Below are 15,994 nucleotides of genomic sequence, written 5' to 3' on the forward strand. Positions count from 1 at the left end.
TCAGAGTGCAATCACAGTTTATTGGTGAACTAACATGGAAGTCTAACTGGATTTTGATTTGTAATGGTTATTGATAACTGTGCATCTATTCAGAAAAACTCAACACAGCTAATAAAACCCATCCATTGTTATTTTACAGAACCCTTTGATTAAGCTTCATGTTTTCGTAAATTAATTGGCTGAACCATCTTATTGGCCGAGGCTTTTCAACCACATCATAGGCTGTCCTATGTCACATTGTGTGATTGATCAGAGAGTGTGGAGTCCCGCCTTCTCAGCGTCTTTCATCTCTTTCAAAACCACACCTTCCTTTGAAACCACGCCCCCATCAATTAACAGCTCATCACTGGAGACCATGCCCTCCTTCAAGGACACGCCCTCTTTCTCCTGCTGTTGGGTGGATCCTCCTCCTGACCTGCAGACGTTAGGGGTCAATCACATTAGCTTTAGAACCAGTAGCAACATTAGGGGTTAGCTTTATTAGCATTAGAACCAGTATTAGTATTATGGGTTAGCCACATCACTGGAGCCCATGTTCTCATTCAGGGGCATTCCCTCTTTCTGCCGCCGTTGTCTGGATCCTCTTCGCAACCTGCAAAGGTTAAGGGTCAGCCATGTTAGCATTAGTATGAATATAAAGCATTAGGCGTCAACTATATTAGCAGTGTCATGAGTATTAGCTGTGAGGTCAGACATATTAGCATTAGTAAGAGTATTAGAATTTGCACCAGTATCAGAGGTTATATATTAGCATTAGTGACAGTATCAGCATTAGTTGTTAGCCACATGGCAGTATGTGTAACCATCAATATTTAGCTATATTAGCATCACAGTTTGTGTAGTGAAGATTTATTGCTCATAATCTAGAGCGTACTGTTGCTACTTAGTACACCTCACAAATGTTAGCTTACCATTTCTCCTCCACATCCTCAATGGTGTCCGGCAATGGCACATTCAGTGTCTCAGGCAGGAAGCAGGCGAAACCACTGGCCAACACCGCTGCCCCACCGTACACCACACTGGGCAGTGCCGGCAGCACCTGGGAAATCAGAGTAAATTATGTAACAGCCTTCACTAAGATTTAGATAAAACTGAAGTTACTGAATTTTAAGGAATGAATTCTTAACATACTTCAGGACCTGGACAACAGTTGGGAACCTGGGAGTTATTTTGGACTTATCACCTTGATACCAACTTGATTATTTACAAACAAAAAAATCCTCAGATGTTTTGGAAAGAAATAAACAAATTAGGTCCACAAAGAGCTAATAAAATCCCACTGGAAGTAATCCTAGATAATGGGGCAGTGGAAAGGAGAAAAGAAGTGGTTATTAAAAAATGGGAGCAGGATTTCTCTAATTTGCTTTCAGTAGAATTAATGTCTTCAAATTTTGATTCCACCTTCTATGATGTATCCCTCAAGTTGAAGGAGGACTTAGAACTTAGAATGGATGTTTACTTTCCGTTTAATATGTTTCTGAATTCAAATATCATATTAGATGAAGTAAAAGTTGCTCTGCATAAAGCTAAACTGAAAAAGGCAATGGGAATAGAAGAAATCCCGAATGAAGTGTTGAAATGTCCACAACTCTTGAATGTGCTTTTCTATTTATTCAATCAATGTTTTGAATATGGTATTGTCCCCTCAACGTGGTATAAATCCATAATCAAACCCATTCCTAAATCAGCTAAGGATGATCCCAGAATACCACTCAACTATAGAGGAATTAGTCTTCTGAGCACAGTTTACAAAATTTACTCAAGTATTTTAAATGCTTGATTGACCAGTTATTTTGAAAAAATGGAGTGTTTGGTGGATGAGCAAAATGGATTTAGAAAGCATAGGGCATGTATTGATCATATTTATACTGTGGCAACAATTTTCAGGACCAGAATAATGGAAAGTAAATCCACTTTTGTTTGTTTCGTGGACTTCAAAAAAGGCCTTTAACTGGGTAAATAGAGACCTGCTGTATTTGAAGCTTCTTCAAGCTGGGGTTAATGGGAGATTCTTTAGAGCACTAAAATCCCTGTACGAAGTCTGTGTTGGTTGTGTTCAAGTGATTGATTTGCAGACTGGGTGGTTCCCAATACCTTCTGGTGCAAAACAAGGGGATGTCCTATCCCCAAGCCTGTTGTCTTTATTCATTAATGACTTGGCTCTTGAAATTAAACATCTGAACTTAGGTGTACATATGGATAATGTCACTGTGGGCATTCTGCTTTATGCAGATAATGTTGCTCTGCTGGCTGAGACAGAGGAGGACTTACAGACAATGCTAAATGTGATACAAAACTGGTGTTGTAGATGGAGACTTACCATAAATCAAGCTAAAACACAAATTATGCATTTTAGGAAAAAACGTTTCCCACGAAGCACAAAGGCAATCTTTCATGTAGTATTAATAAGATCAGAGCTAACCTAATGTCTGCTTTTAACAAAAAAATGGATGAATGGGATCCTGACTAAACTGAAGCTGTGGACATACAGTACATTCAACTAAAAAACACATATAAAACAGAATTTTATGTCAGCGCAAATTTGACCAGGAACCAAAGGTCCCTAATTGCTCAACTGCGAACAGGAATCCTTCCCTTGGCTTTAGAAACTGGGAGATTCACCCAAACCCCAGAAAACAGACTTTGTGGACTGTGTGATTTGGGGGAAGTGGAAAATGAATCACATTTTCTTTTGTATTGTCTTCTATATGATGAACTGAGAGCCCCTTTGTTTGATGATAAGTGTATGTGAAATCCTGATATGTTCTGGAGCACTGATGATGACAAGATGAAATGGTTGTTTAGTTTTAATGTATACAAATTAGCATTATTTGTTTGTAAAGCCTGGAAAAAGCGGCAGATGTGTTTGTTTAAATAGGTCAGTATTTTGTTTTGTTCATATCTATTGTGCCTATTGTCTGGTGTTTGATTTTTGGTGTGTATTTTTGGTGTCTTATAAGCCCATGGAAGGGCTGGGCATGTTCTTTATGCAAGACACAATAACAAAAACATTCATTCATTCATTCATTCATTCATTCATTCATATCACCTATCCACCTATCCTCATCTCTATGACACTGCAGAGATTAGGAAGATTCTGTCCCAGTGCAACACAGAAAAACTAGTCCATGAATTTGTCACTTTCATGCTGGACGACTGTAACGTTTAACCATAAGGATGTCCAAATAATTCCCTCATCAGCCTCCAGTTGATCAATGGTAATACTCCAAATAAACAAACTCAAAAATAAATAAATAAATAAATAAATAAATAAAAGATGTCAGGTAAAATCATCCTGGGTTTGTAAATCGTATTTGACATGTGACAAGTATTCAGACAGACAAGTAAATAGATGAACACAGGTAACAGACCTCATCCAAGATGAGGACAGCAGGTGCTGCCATACTGCCGACTCTTGCCATAGTTGACACAAAGCCCATTCCTGTTTGTCTGAAAACACAAACACACCAAAACTGCTGTGAACACACCTGTTCAGGTGGGTGCTCTACACTATAGAGTACATCTGCATACAGCATCTGACATGATGACAGCCAGGTGCAGCTCACCTGGGTTCTGTTTCAGCCCTAGGATTTCAGTATCATGAGGGTGGTGTTCTTCCTGCCACATAAATCTCCATGGCAGCTTACTCTCTACACAATGTTTATTGCATATATGTATTATTATTATACTATATCTTATCCTTTCAGTTGTAACCCTGGGAGTGTAAAAGAGTCTGAGAGTAAATAAAGATCGCATAAAAAACCGAATGTAAACCGGTTTGTATTGTAGGCTTTCTGTCAGATCTGGTCAGGTCAGCATGTTCACAAGTTTTAGCACTTTAATCAGTCTGTGTTCTAAGTTAATATATTAATATACAAAGGAAAACCGAAGCTTTTAGGCCAACTAGTGGACTTTGGTCCAAATCTAGAACAATGAAATAAAATAAAACATAATTATTAAAAAGGCTTAACAAAGATGGCTCAGTAGCTCCATCTGGGTCCTAAACTTATGTTATTATGTTCAGATGAGCACTGACGTTACTGCAGCAGATGGAGCTGACTGGAATGAGAGGATGACCAAGACATCCCCTCATATTGGTAGAGTATCCATCTGTGTGTTATGTGCACCATATTTTCAAAAGATTCATAGGTTATCAATACAGTGTTGGAACTCATCAACATTTGGAAAGCATCCTCATGCCATCTTCATCACCTACTTCAAGAATTCCAAAGTAAGTTGATTCGGATGCAAATGACATATTTATTCTGAGCAATGGCAAGGTGCTAACATGCTTTTGAGCGATTAGAAATAAAATAAAAATGTTCTTGGCACAACAGACTACCCATACATTTTCAGAAGATCTTAGGATATTATACATAGGTAACATCACACCTGAATGATCACAGGGAGCAAAGAACTCTGTGTGTGATTTGATATCAATCCAGTTTTTTTTGGATGAAGTTGGATATTTCCAAAGATAGTACATGTTTTCTTACACAGTCAAAGTCAGGGTCATAGAGATATTTTCTCTCATGGACTTCATCAAGAAACTGACTAGAAACTTCATGTATAGAGAGCAGCTACTTATTTTCATTCAGAATTCCCCTTTAGTCAGAAATGTCACCAAGTTTGAAACACGTTGAAAACCTAACTCAAAGCAGAAGTTACCTAAATCATGCCTTCATTCTACTTCATGACACAGGCCCTTGTTAAAGTGTTTACAGTGTCTCACCTGATGACTGTTGGGTACAGCTCTCCAGTGTACAGGTAGACAGTGGTGAAAGATGATGAGGTCGAAGCTTTACCAAGACATGCCAGTGTGGTTCTCAGGGTCTGCATCTCTGACAGCAGAGGGCGCTGTTAGTGTGTGTTTAATCTTTGTTGATTAGTGTGTTTGTGTGTTCAATTAGTGTGCTACCTGTGGGGACAAAGATATTGGCAAAGATGATGACGGCTGACAGAAAGAGGCAGGTGGCCTGAGTAATTCGTCTCCCCAGGAAACTGAGCATGCCCAGAGCGAGTAGTTTAGCTGGAATATCAACAGCCCCAAAGATGAGCTGCATCACGTAGATACTCACCTGGGTGAAAAACCACAGAGGAGACAGACTTTATTCTGAACAACATTTATCAGATGGGGAACAAAAGAACACTAACAACACATATGTATAATTCTTCAAGTCTTGCATCATTTCAGATTTTGTACAAAGATATTGAATATAATTTATTGCATCCACTATAAAATGACTAGAAATGGAAAAAATGGGGCAAAAATTACATGCTGAAACCCAAATGCTGGGATGCATTGATTTTAAGATATGGCTCAAGGAGGCTTTTTTGTGCATCTGGACCCGACACATGCATCTACCAAATTACATTTGCTCAACTTCTTAATTTATGAAATACTCCAGATGCCATTATTGAGTCATTTGGCTACACTCGCGACCATGATCTATGAAATACAAAAATTCTTTACTACTTGAGTTTTCATGGCTAGCCCCTGAAAAATATGATAATGAAAAAATAATCTTTACATTTTACAGTATCAAGAAGGCCTTCACACAACAGGATAGAGAAAAACAACCAAATAAACTAAAAAACACCCAAACACTACAAATATAAAAAATATAAAAGACTAGAGTATGAGAAACACAAGCATCTAAAAACAGAAATATATCATCAGGTCACAGAATCTCCAACCTATAACAGACAAGCACAAGAAGAAGATGTCAAATAGTGCTTTAAAAAAATGTCTTAAAATCTGACCAATACCTCGGACTAAAGATGGAAAATGATTGCACCCATTTCACCTGGTCTACACACCTGACAGTTACATGTTATACGTAGTTATTTTGATATGTCAAACACTGCTATGTACAGAGCCCATTAGGGGACATTGAGAAAAAAAAATCAGGTCAAGTTTTGCGAGATCTTGGAAAAACTGTTTATATTAAGAGCAATGTTCCTCCAGGTCATCCATATTCAGAAGGAAAACAAAACAGACACAACAATAGAATGGGAGAAGTTTATTGAGTTTTATTTTGAGCCTAAAATACAAATATATTAAACACAAACATTAGACATGGGTTCGATGTTAGTGAGAGACATCTAAGAAGATTCTTCAGAGGGAAAGGACTTTCTCATTGCAAAGCGTATTTGGATCTTGCAGTCCTGGTTGATTTCATTAAGAACCAAATGCAATACTCCGGATAGCTTCACAGTTATAGATGGATATATGCGAAATACAGAGAATGTGGACTACAGGTGAGGAAAGAGGATGTGAGATTGGCATTAAAGGACTTGTGCATCCATCTATACCTGTGAAGCTGTCCGGAGAATGAAATCATTCAGGACCGCAAGATCTGAATATGCCTTGCAACAAGAAAGTCCTTGGTGCTGAAGAATCTTTGAGATGTCTCCCTCATCTAACTATTCATGATTTATCAGCATTTATTTATAATGTTATCCTCTGTATTTTGTATTTCATCAATATAAATAAGGTATTCTCCTGTATTTAATTCACTGATCATGTAGAGGTTCATAAAAGCTCAGATTAAAGTTGAAGGTTATTATAGTAAAACAGTAAAACAGAGAAAATGGCAGAAAAAGTGACTTTTTCAGTCAAATATATTGTAATAGCCCTGCAGTCGATGACACCAGAGACAGAGGACAGATCCACCAGTTTCAGGCTTTAATAATGGACTGAGCAGACAGGAACAAAAGTTGTTGTCACAGCCACAACTTACACAGCTAAACTTCTCAACCGAACAACAACACAGCCATAACTCTTTTCTTTTCTCCCACTCTCTCCTCACTCTCTTTGCACATGTGCACAAAAGGCCAAAGCACAGGAACAAAACAGTCACTGCATGAACACGAATACCCACGTAATGCAGAAACACAGAAACACTGTTAACATCCTTAACACGGGTTATCAGAATATCATTAACTGAACATAAACCCAGTGTGTCCAGCCACTGTCATTGATCCAACTCCATGGGTTTAGTGGTGAATCAATGATGTAGAAGATGACAGTGTTTCCATGTTCACTACGCTAAGCACAGTTTTAATATATTTGTATTTTAGACCCAGGTCAAAATATAACTCAATAAACTTCTCCCACTCTATTGCCGTTTCTGTTTTGTTTTTGTTCTGAGCATAGATGACCTGGAAGAACATTGCTCTTAATATAAACAGTTTTGTGAGATCTTGATCTGAAACTTGACCCGATTTTTAAAAATTTTTTATCTCAATGTCCCCTAATGGGCTCTGTAGTTTAATACCTGTTAAGCCACTAATCATATCAATACATGTAACTAATTGGTGTAAAATGCAGTTATTCATCTTTTCATGGTCATCAGATATGACCCATTTGGACGTTCAGAGGCTCTGCAGTGAACATGGAAACACCGTCATCTTCTACAACATTGATTCACCACTAAAACCATGGAGTTGGATCAGTAACAGTGGCTGGACACACTGGGTTTATGTTCAGTTAATGATATTCTGATAACCCGTGTTAAGGATGTTAACAGTGTTTCTGTGTTTCTGCATTACGTGGGTATTCGTGTTCATGCAGTGACTGTTTTGTTCCTGTGCTTTGGCCTTTTGTGCACATGTGCAAAGAGAGTGAGGAGAGAGTGGGAGAAAAGAAAAGACTTACGGCTGTGTTGTTGTTCGGTTGAGAAGTTTAGCTGTGTAAGTTGTGGCTGTGACAACAACTTTTGTTCCTGTCTGCTCAGTCCATTATTAAAGCCTGAAACTGGTGGATCTGTCCTCTGTCTCTGGTGTCATCGACTGCAGGGCTATTACAATATATTTGACTGAAAAAGTCACTTTTTCTGCCATTTTCTCAGTTTTACTGTTTTACTATAATAACCCTCAACTTTAATCTGAGCTTTTATGAACCTCTACATGATCAGTGAATTAAATACAGGAGAATACCTTATTTATATTGATAAAATACAAAATACAGAGGATAACATTATAAATAAATGCTGATAAATCACTTAAGAACGGTTAGATGAGAGAGACGTCTAAAAGATTCTTCAGCGCCAAGGACTTTCTCATCTCAAAGCATATTCAGATCTTGAGGTTCTGGATTTCATTAAGAACCAAATGTAATACTCCAGACAGCTTCACAGGTATATATGGATGCACAGTTCCTTTAATGCCAATCTCACATCCTCTTTCCTCACCTGTAGTCCATATTCTCTGTATTTCACGTACATCCATTTATACCTGTGAAGCTGTCCGGAGTATTGCATTTGGTTCTTAATGAAATCAACCAGGACTGCAAGTAGGGGTGTGTATTGGTAAGAATCTGGCAATACGATACAAATCACAATACTAGGATCACGATACGATATATCATGATATATCATGATATATCATGATACTGTTAAAAAAGCAATTTTTTGTTTGTTTCTTTTTTAAATGATTACTTCCTCAAAGAATTGAATTACACCAGAAATATGAACAAATACTAAACACATTTTTATTTGATCAGAACAGGATCTAATGCTATATCACTAAATTTTCCTGTGTTAAAACTTAAATTATGTTTTACAGACATTACAGTTTAAGATCCTGCTCAAATGTTCTATTAGTTCATAACTAACATTATAACATTATTTTTGTGCAATTCCAACAAAGGAACTAACATTATTTAATAAATGAGTGTTAAATAATAATAAATAAAATAGAAACAAAAAAGAAAAACAAAAAAGTAAAAAATTAACCTCCACAATATCTGCATTTGAAAGAATGCCTAAAAATATCTATACAGCACTTTTTAATATCGATACAGTATTGTGAAATGAAATATCACATTATATTGCAGAAGCGATATTTTCTCACACCCCTAACCACAAGATCCGAATACGCTTTGCGGTGGGAAAGTCCTCTCCCTCTGAAGAATCTTTTTAGATGTCTCTCACTATCATCAAACCTGTGTCTACTGCCAAGCACAGTTTTAATATATTTGTATTTTAAGCCAAGGTCAAAATAAAACTCAATAACTTCTCCCGCTCTATTGTCGTGTCTGTTTTGTTTTCATTCTGAGCATGGATGACCCAGAAGAACATTGCTCTTAATATAAACAAGTTTGCGAGATCTCGCAAAAGTATTGTGAGATCTCACAAAACTTGACCAGATTTTTTTTTTTCCTCAATGTCCCCTAACGGGCTCCGTAGTCCCCTAATGGACTCTGTAGTTATGAAATACAGTTATGAAATAGACAGAGTTTATTTTTGATATGTATAACATTTGTTGCATATTGTGCAGGATTGTTTGGAATTTATTTTGACATGCGTAAGATTTGCTAAGGTACTTTGAGGAACTAACATTGGACTTTGTGATAAGTAGAAAAAGATGGGGTAAGGGGTAAGGGGGCGGGAGTATATAAGTTGTACTTCATTCCGCTCCTTTTTTAATGTTGTTTTTTACTTTTTTTATTTACTTGTTTTTTTGTTTTTTTTTTTTGGGGGGGGGGGTATACTCAAATAAATGAATAAATAAATAAATGACAATATGCTGCATAACCAGACTGACTGATCATTTATTTTTGGAGGGGACAGTGAGCAGCTGATCTTGATTTCTTCTGTTTCTAAGGGTCTTCACAATCAACCTTAAGTTTTACTCTTAACCAAACAAACTAAATGAAGAGATCACAGATGTAAATATTAGAAATGAGTTTTTTCAGCAGGGTGTCTGAGCTCTTCCTTAGGGGGGATATGGTGGGGTGAGGAGTAGGGTAAAGTAGGGCCACTTCTGCACATCCCCATCTCCTTCCAGTGGGAAGGAGACCCCTGGGTAGACCCCTGACAAACTGAAGGGTTTGGGGACACTGAAAGACCTGGTGGAGAGAGGGAGATCTGGACTTCTCTGGTGAGGCTGCTGAACCTGAGACTCTGACCCAACGAAGTGGAAGAAGATGGATGGACATTTTTAGAATATGTATAATACAGTGGCGGCTGCTCATCTTTCAGAGAGGGGAAGCTCATTGTTGGCTTACATAAAAAAAAAAAAAAAAAAAATCAAGTTATTTAAACATAAATTCGGCCTTCCATTTCTTTTTAAGAAAATGATCAGTGACCTTATCGTACCAAGTAAACAAGAAAATGTTGAAATTATGTTCAATTGAAACAAGGAAGTACAATGAGTGTGTTTTATTTACAGTGCAAGAAATGAACAAGTAATTTCAGAGTGGTTTCTCTCTCGATTTCACTGCAGAATGCGTGACAGTATTAAACTGAACTCTGTCAAGTGAAGGAGCAGATCTCAAAAAAGCTGTCAATCAAATGGGATTCAGCCTTTCGACTGATCCTCCAATCAGCACGTGGAAGCCCAGTGTCCAGCCCGACCGAGCTCCGCCCACAGCTCCATTCACCCCCAGAGACGCTGAGTGTCCAGGGGCGGGACAACATTGTGGCATTTATCCAATTACCGTCCAGTTTTGAAGCAATGTAAAAAAAAACACTGTTCCACTCAGTCCCATTGAAGTGCGTGGACACTGAGCGTCTACAGGCAAATGCACTGAGCAGAGATCGTATGAGAAAACAGCACAACGGGAATGTATGAGAAGTGAACAACATCAAGTCCGTTGATTTGTGATAAAGCTGATTCTGAACGAACTCATCTGTGAGACAAGCGTGTTCTAACACATTTGTAGTCAATGAATTGTCAACACAACTGTACATATTTAACCATTTAATTTTCGTAATTTTGGGGAAGCCGAGCTTCCCTGGCAGTCTGTGAGAAATCGCCACTGGTATAATACATATAATACATATTCATATGTGTAATACACACATATGTAACAATGAAAAGTAATGTTAGCTAATAACACACGATGAACAACTAAACACCGTTCATTTAAGCCTATATGACGGTCCATTTCCACTGACAAATCACTGTTGCACTTTTCCTACTTTAACTACGAAAATCCACACATCATGTCCCCTTCACATATCACAGTAATGATATTTATTTACTTCACTGATGACCCAACAAAATAGTTATGTGCTGAAAACACAGAACAAAGCCTTCAGGTACATCAGTGCATGGAGCCTCATCCCTGCTAATAGTCACACACCATATTAGGAAATAGTCATTACTATGGTAACCTGTCTGAGCCTAAGGTATCAGGTGAGTTACATGGGAAGTAAAACAGTCATCAAGTAAATAGTTCTTACCCCAAACTTCTGCAGGTCCATTGCCAAACCATAGTATGCAAAACTGGTGGAGAACCTGTAAGGGGACACAGACAGTTAGACATGTGGACAGACATGTGTGGGGGTGGACAGGTGAGCAAACAGGAAAGAAACCAAGCAGGTAAACAGGTGGCACCCACCTCTTGCATCTTCTTACATCTTTTAGGTAATTGTAGTCTTGTGTCTTTTTTAGATGTTTTATGTCATGCTTTGTCGTTTACATCATTTCCTTCTTGTTTTCATGTTTTATGCCTTGTGTTTGTTGTCTAAGTTTCTCACCAGACAGCGATGAGGCAGATGGAGATGCGTCTCATCCCTCGGGTCCTCAGCAGGTCATACGCTGTGAACGTTGAGCGACTTGACTCGATCTCTTTGTTCATGTGCGAATGGAGGACCTGCAGGTCACATGGTACTGAACTCAGACTGTGATTGGACAGCAAACACTTTATTTATATGACAGACAAGTTACCTCCAGTGTTATTTTATCAACCATCTCTGGTTTCCCGTTGATTCGTGCCACTCGGTGAAGATTCTTCAGTGCCTCCTCAGACTTCCCATTCAGAACCAACCAACGAGCTGATTCTGAGTACCACCTGACCAATCAGAGAGCAGATAGATAGGAACCACACTCCACCTAACAATTTCAAGAACATGTACACAAACTGACCAGCTGTAGGCGAAGAACAGAAAGTGGGGTGCACAGACCACCACGTGCAGCGTCCTCCAGTTTCTCAGCCAATAGGCAAGCCCTGCCAGAACCATCTGACCGAAAGTGAAGAAGAACGAGGTGAGCGTGCCCACTATGGTTCTGGTTTTGGTTGGAATCCACTCCACCTCTGAAATATTGAGATTAGTCAAACAAAAACAAAACAACCAGATGAAAAAAGACAAACAAGACGCACAAAGTGTTGCAAGTGTTGATGAAACAAGCCAAAGAAAATACAAAAGATGCAGAAAAATGAAAAGCCACATCAAACAGACAAACAGGTGGACAGGTACTCAGTGAAACTCCGTTCAGGATCACTCCAGAAACCGCCATTCCACACAGGAACCGTAAAATGCAGTAGACGGTGTATGATGGAGAGAAGGCGCAGCTACAGCCGAGCACAGCCACTTGTAGATAAGACCATATGAGGACGGTCCGTCTCCCAAACCTGACAGATGGAGAAGCAAAATACGCATCGATTACTTGTTCATTTTTTTTCCATTTTAAAACAAAATCAGAAAAATAGCACTTTCGATGTACCCAATGGGACATAGCTTATGAAAAAATATGAACAGCTGTAAATGGCAAAAAGACCATTTTTAAAAAAAAATCAAATTCCACTTGTGCCACCATTTACACATATGTCTGTCACTTTAAAAGATCATTTTACAAACCAAGAAAGTGGCAGTTTGAGGCAAATATAGTAAAGAAACATAGTATTGTGTTAATCAGCTCAATGGGCTGCATCTCACATCATATATGATACATGTAACTAACACCAAAATGGCCGCTGCATTCACCTATTTTACCTTATTCTTCAGTAGCGAGATGAAAAAGTATTAAAAAAGGTGAAAATCACAAAAGCCTGGTCATGTTGAGGCTGTAAAGGGGTCTGTCCAAGCAAAAGTGAACATCAGGTTTGATTTTTTTTTTCTCTTAAATAATATTTTTGATTACTCAGCCTGAAAGACATACAGTCTACTCTCGTTATACCGCCAACTTCCGTTCACGGCCAAATTGGCGGTATAGCGAAAATGGCGTTACAACGGGTTGCGTCCATAATGTGCATGTCTTTACTATATGATGTCTATGCTGCCTCCGTTAACCCGTTCTAATTGCGTTTCTAAATAAATCTTGATTCTGTTATGTTGTAAGGCAGGGATCGGCAACCTTTAACACTCAAAGAGCCATTTCGACCCGGTTTCCACGGAAAAGACAACACTGGGAGCCGCACCTCGGAGGTGCCGCGCCGCGACGCTGGCGGTATAACGGTCGGGAAATCAATGGTATAAGTGTTGTTTGTGCGTGGAACTGGGCTGGCGGATGGCGATAAGCGGAAATGGCGGTATAACGGCGGGCGGTTTAACGAGAGTAGACTGTATATCTCTAGTTTCTAAAACTGTGTTTATTGGCGGAGGTTACATTTTCATCAGGGTTTGTCTGTTTGTTAGCAAGATAACTCAAAAAGTTATGGAAGGAATTTGATGAAATTTTCAGGAAATGTTCATACTGGCACAAGGAACAAATGATTCAGTTTTGGTGGTGATTGGGGGTGCTGATTTGCCTTGGCAGAGGTCTGCGCTCTCCGAGTGCTTTTCTAGTTTAATTTGAACATGAATTACGACTGGATATGCAAGAACATATATGAGAATACAGTGTAAATTAAGAACAGTAAAGGATGTAAATGAATGTATACAGGATAAATTCAGAATGTAAGTAGCAATATGTAAATAAATATGTTCCAAATATATGCCTGTGTCTAATCTTATATTTCGTGGCAATCAAATGCTATAATTATTTTGAATGTTATTTATTTAAAAAAAAAAAACAGCAGAAAGATGTGTATTAAATATAGCAATGAAACATATGTGGCCAAAGACTGATAATTTTATCAGTATCTTTGATTATTATTATGGTACATCACAGTGAACACCTTACTCCATTATTTTTTTTGGATTCTCACTCTGTTACCATGAATTAATGACTTTTAAAACTAAAATAAAAATGATATCAGTTTCATTTTGGATATAATATACTTTCATATATTAAGAAAAGTGTGGTATGCTAATTATTTGCACTTTCCTTGAGGAACAACGCTTTTTGGCATTTTTTCCGAACCTTGAATAACTGCTATATATTTTTCCTCAGTCCGTTACTTTGTCAGTGATGATAGATTTATGTTTTATTAAATATCTGATTATTATTCCTTAATGGTACATTGAAGTAGTTGCTTAGACCCACAATTTGAGCTATTATGGTTGGTGCTAAATCAAGCACAGTACCTTCTCACTCCATTACTCGCTTGGCCAGGCCCAAAGACGTCTTCCGCAACTTTGAGCTTTCGAGTGTATAGTCTTTATATTTACATATTTTCAGTCATTGTTCAATCATTTTCCATCAAACTGTGACTTTCTTGACTTGCGAAATTATGCTTTCAATTGACAAATATCACATGTGTAAATGATGGGAAAATACAAGCTAGATCTAAAAATGACTTGTCTCTTGCCTTTGATTCTAATACAATTTTTTTTTTTTCAAAGTAAGACCTGTGAGGGAGGCCTGGGACTTCAGCTCTCTGTTTTCTGTATGTCCATACCACCTTTATACCACTCTGTTTGTATGGTATTAAGAAAGTGGGGAGGAAAATGTGGATAATGGGTATTGTGGATAATGTTAAAAATAATAAAAACAATAAAGAATCAAAAAGAGTGAGTAAATAAGAATAAAACATATGTAACAACACACAGAGTAATAGCAATATAATAATTACTTATGTAGTAAACAAATGTTAACAGAAAGCATTGACCTGTCTGACAGACCGCCATAGACGATGGCTCCTGCTAAAACTCCACCCATATAGATGGTCTGAATCATCTGCTTCAGGGGTCGCATTGAGCAGACCAGGTCCCACTGAGACAGAAGACACACAGAGGAGAAAACAGACAGAAAGAACAGTATGTTTCAGTCTTATATTTCCTCTGCTTTTAGCTCTGTGTTGGTTCAACAGTGTAGCTTATGTAAGATGAAAGTCAATAAAAAGGTAAATCTGTGAACATTGATCATATCCTAGCACTTAAATGTCATTAACTTCTTGATGTTAGGTTGTTATTTTTGTTTTCTTAACCTTTCTGACTGTTTCCTGATCTGTCTCATGTATTTTGTCAAATGTCCAGTCTTTGTTGATTTCAGTGTTGCTCTGTCATACTGCTAGTTTATGCATTACATTGGTTGCATACTTCTAATTATAGCCATGACTATAGGCTTTGTTTAATAAATAAAAATGACTAGTTCAGACCAAACACAAAGCCAAACTTCATCTCACTACACTCAAATACACCTGATGGAGTTTTTTCTACAACTAATACTTTTGAAAAATTCCAGAATCATTAGTCGTCTGTGAGAGCTAATGCCACTAGTTGTACCATTTTTCATAGAACAAGCATAATTTTAGAACTCCCAGCTTCCATCAAACTGTTTAATTCACTTTTCTCCAGTCCTCTGTATTTTATTCTGTTTGAATACTGAAGCTAAAAATGAAAACAAACAGTGACAATAATAATAATAATGGGAACAAAGTAAAATATCAGGTTGTTGTGTCAAACCTTCTAGAGATAAATAACAATAGATAACTGAAATGAATACACACTCCTAAGTCATGTCATCCAATGTGCTTCATTTTTATCAGAGTCATCACTTTCATTTAGGGCAGGGGTGTAAAACATGGTCCACAGGTCAAAATCAGTCTGCCAAAGGGTCCAGTACTGCCCATTAGATACATTTGTTGAATGCAAAAATTGCGCTGGAGAAAGTCAATAGCGTCAAAGTCATTTTAGTTCAGGGGCCATATACAGAACAATACAATCTGAAGTGAATCAGACCAGTAAAATATTATCATAATAACCTATAAATAATGAAAAATATGTTTTCTCTTTGTTTAAGTATAAAAAAAAAGTTTTTTTCTTCTTTAGTATAAAAAATTTAAATCACATTATGAAAATGAAATTTATATTTATGAACTATCCTTTCACAAAAAATGGGAATAACCTGAATAAATATGAACAACCTGAAATTTATTAAG

General features: G+C 37.6%; 1 protein-coding gene across 1 annotated transcript in view; it reads right to left on the reverse strand.

Moving 5' to 3' along the window:
• The window catches only part of oatx (organic anion transporter X), a 23,714-nt gene continuing 7,720 nt past the window's right edge, over positions 1–15,994 (reverse strand). Inside the window, exons 6-16 of the mRNA XM_030154245.1 lie at positions 14,723–14,826; positions 12,210–12,364; positions 11,878–12,046; positions 11,680–11,803; positions 11,490–11,605; positions 11,193–11,247; positions 4,919–5,078; positions 4,733–4,841; positions 3,372–3,450; positions 912–1,039; positions 1–415 (exon numbers count right to left, since the gene is read on the reverse strand). Coding sequence (XP_030010105.1) covers positions 250–415; positions 912–1,039; positions 3,372–3,450; positions 4,733–4,841; positions 4,919–5,078; positions 11,193–11,247; positions 11,490–11,605; positions 11,680–11,803; positions 11,878–12,046; positions 12,210–12,364; positions 14,723–14,826 — 1,365 coding nt within the window. The 3' untranslated portion in view covers positions 1–249. The remainder of the gene's footprint in view (positions 416–911; positions 1,040–3,371; positions 3,451–4,732; positions 4,842–4,918; positions 5,079–11,192; positions 11,248–11,489; positions 11,606–11,679; positions 11,804–11,877; positions 12,047–12,209; positions 12,365–14,722; positions 14,827–15,994) is intronic.

This window comes from Sphaeramia orbicularis, chromosome 14, assembly GCF_902148855.1.
Source record: "Sphaeramia orbicularis chromosome 14, fSphaOr1.1, whole genome shotgun sequence".
Taxonomy (NCBI): domain Eukaryota; kingdom Metazoa; phylum Chordata; class Actinopteri; order Kurtiformes; family Apogonidae; genus Sphaeramia; species Sphaeramia orbicularis.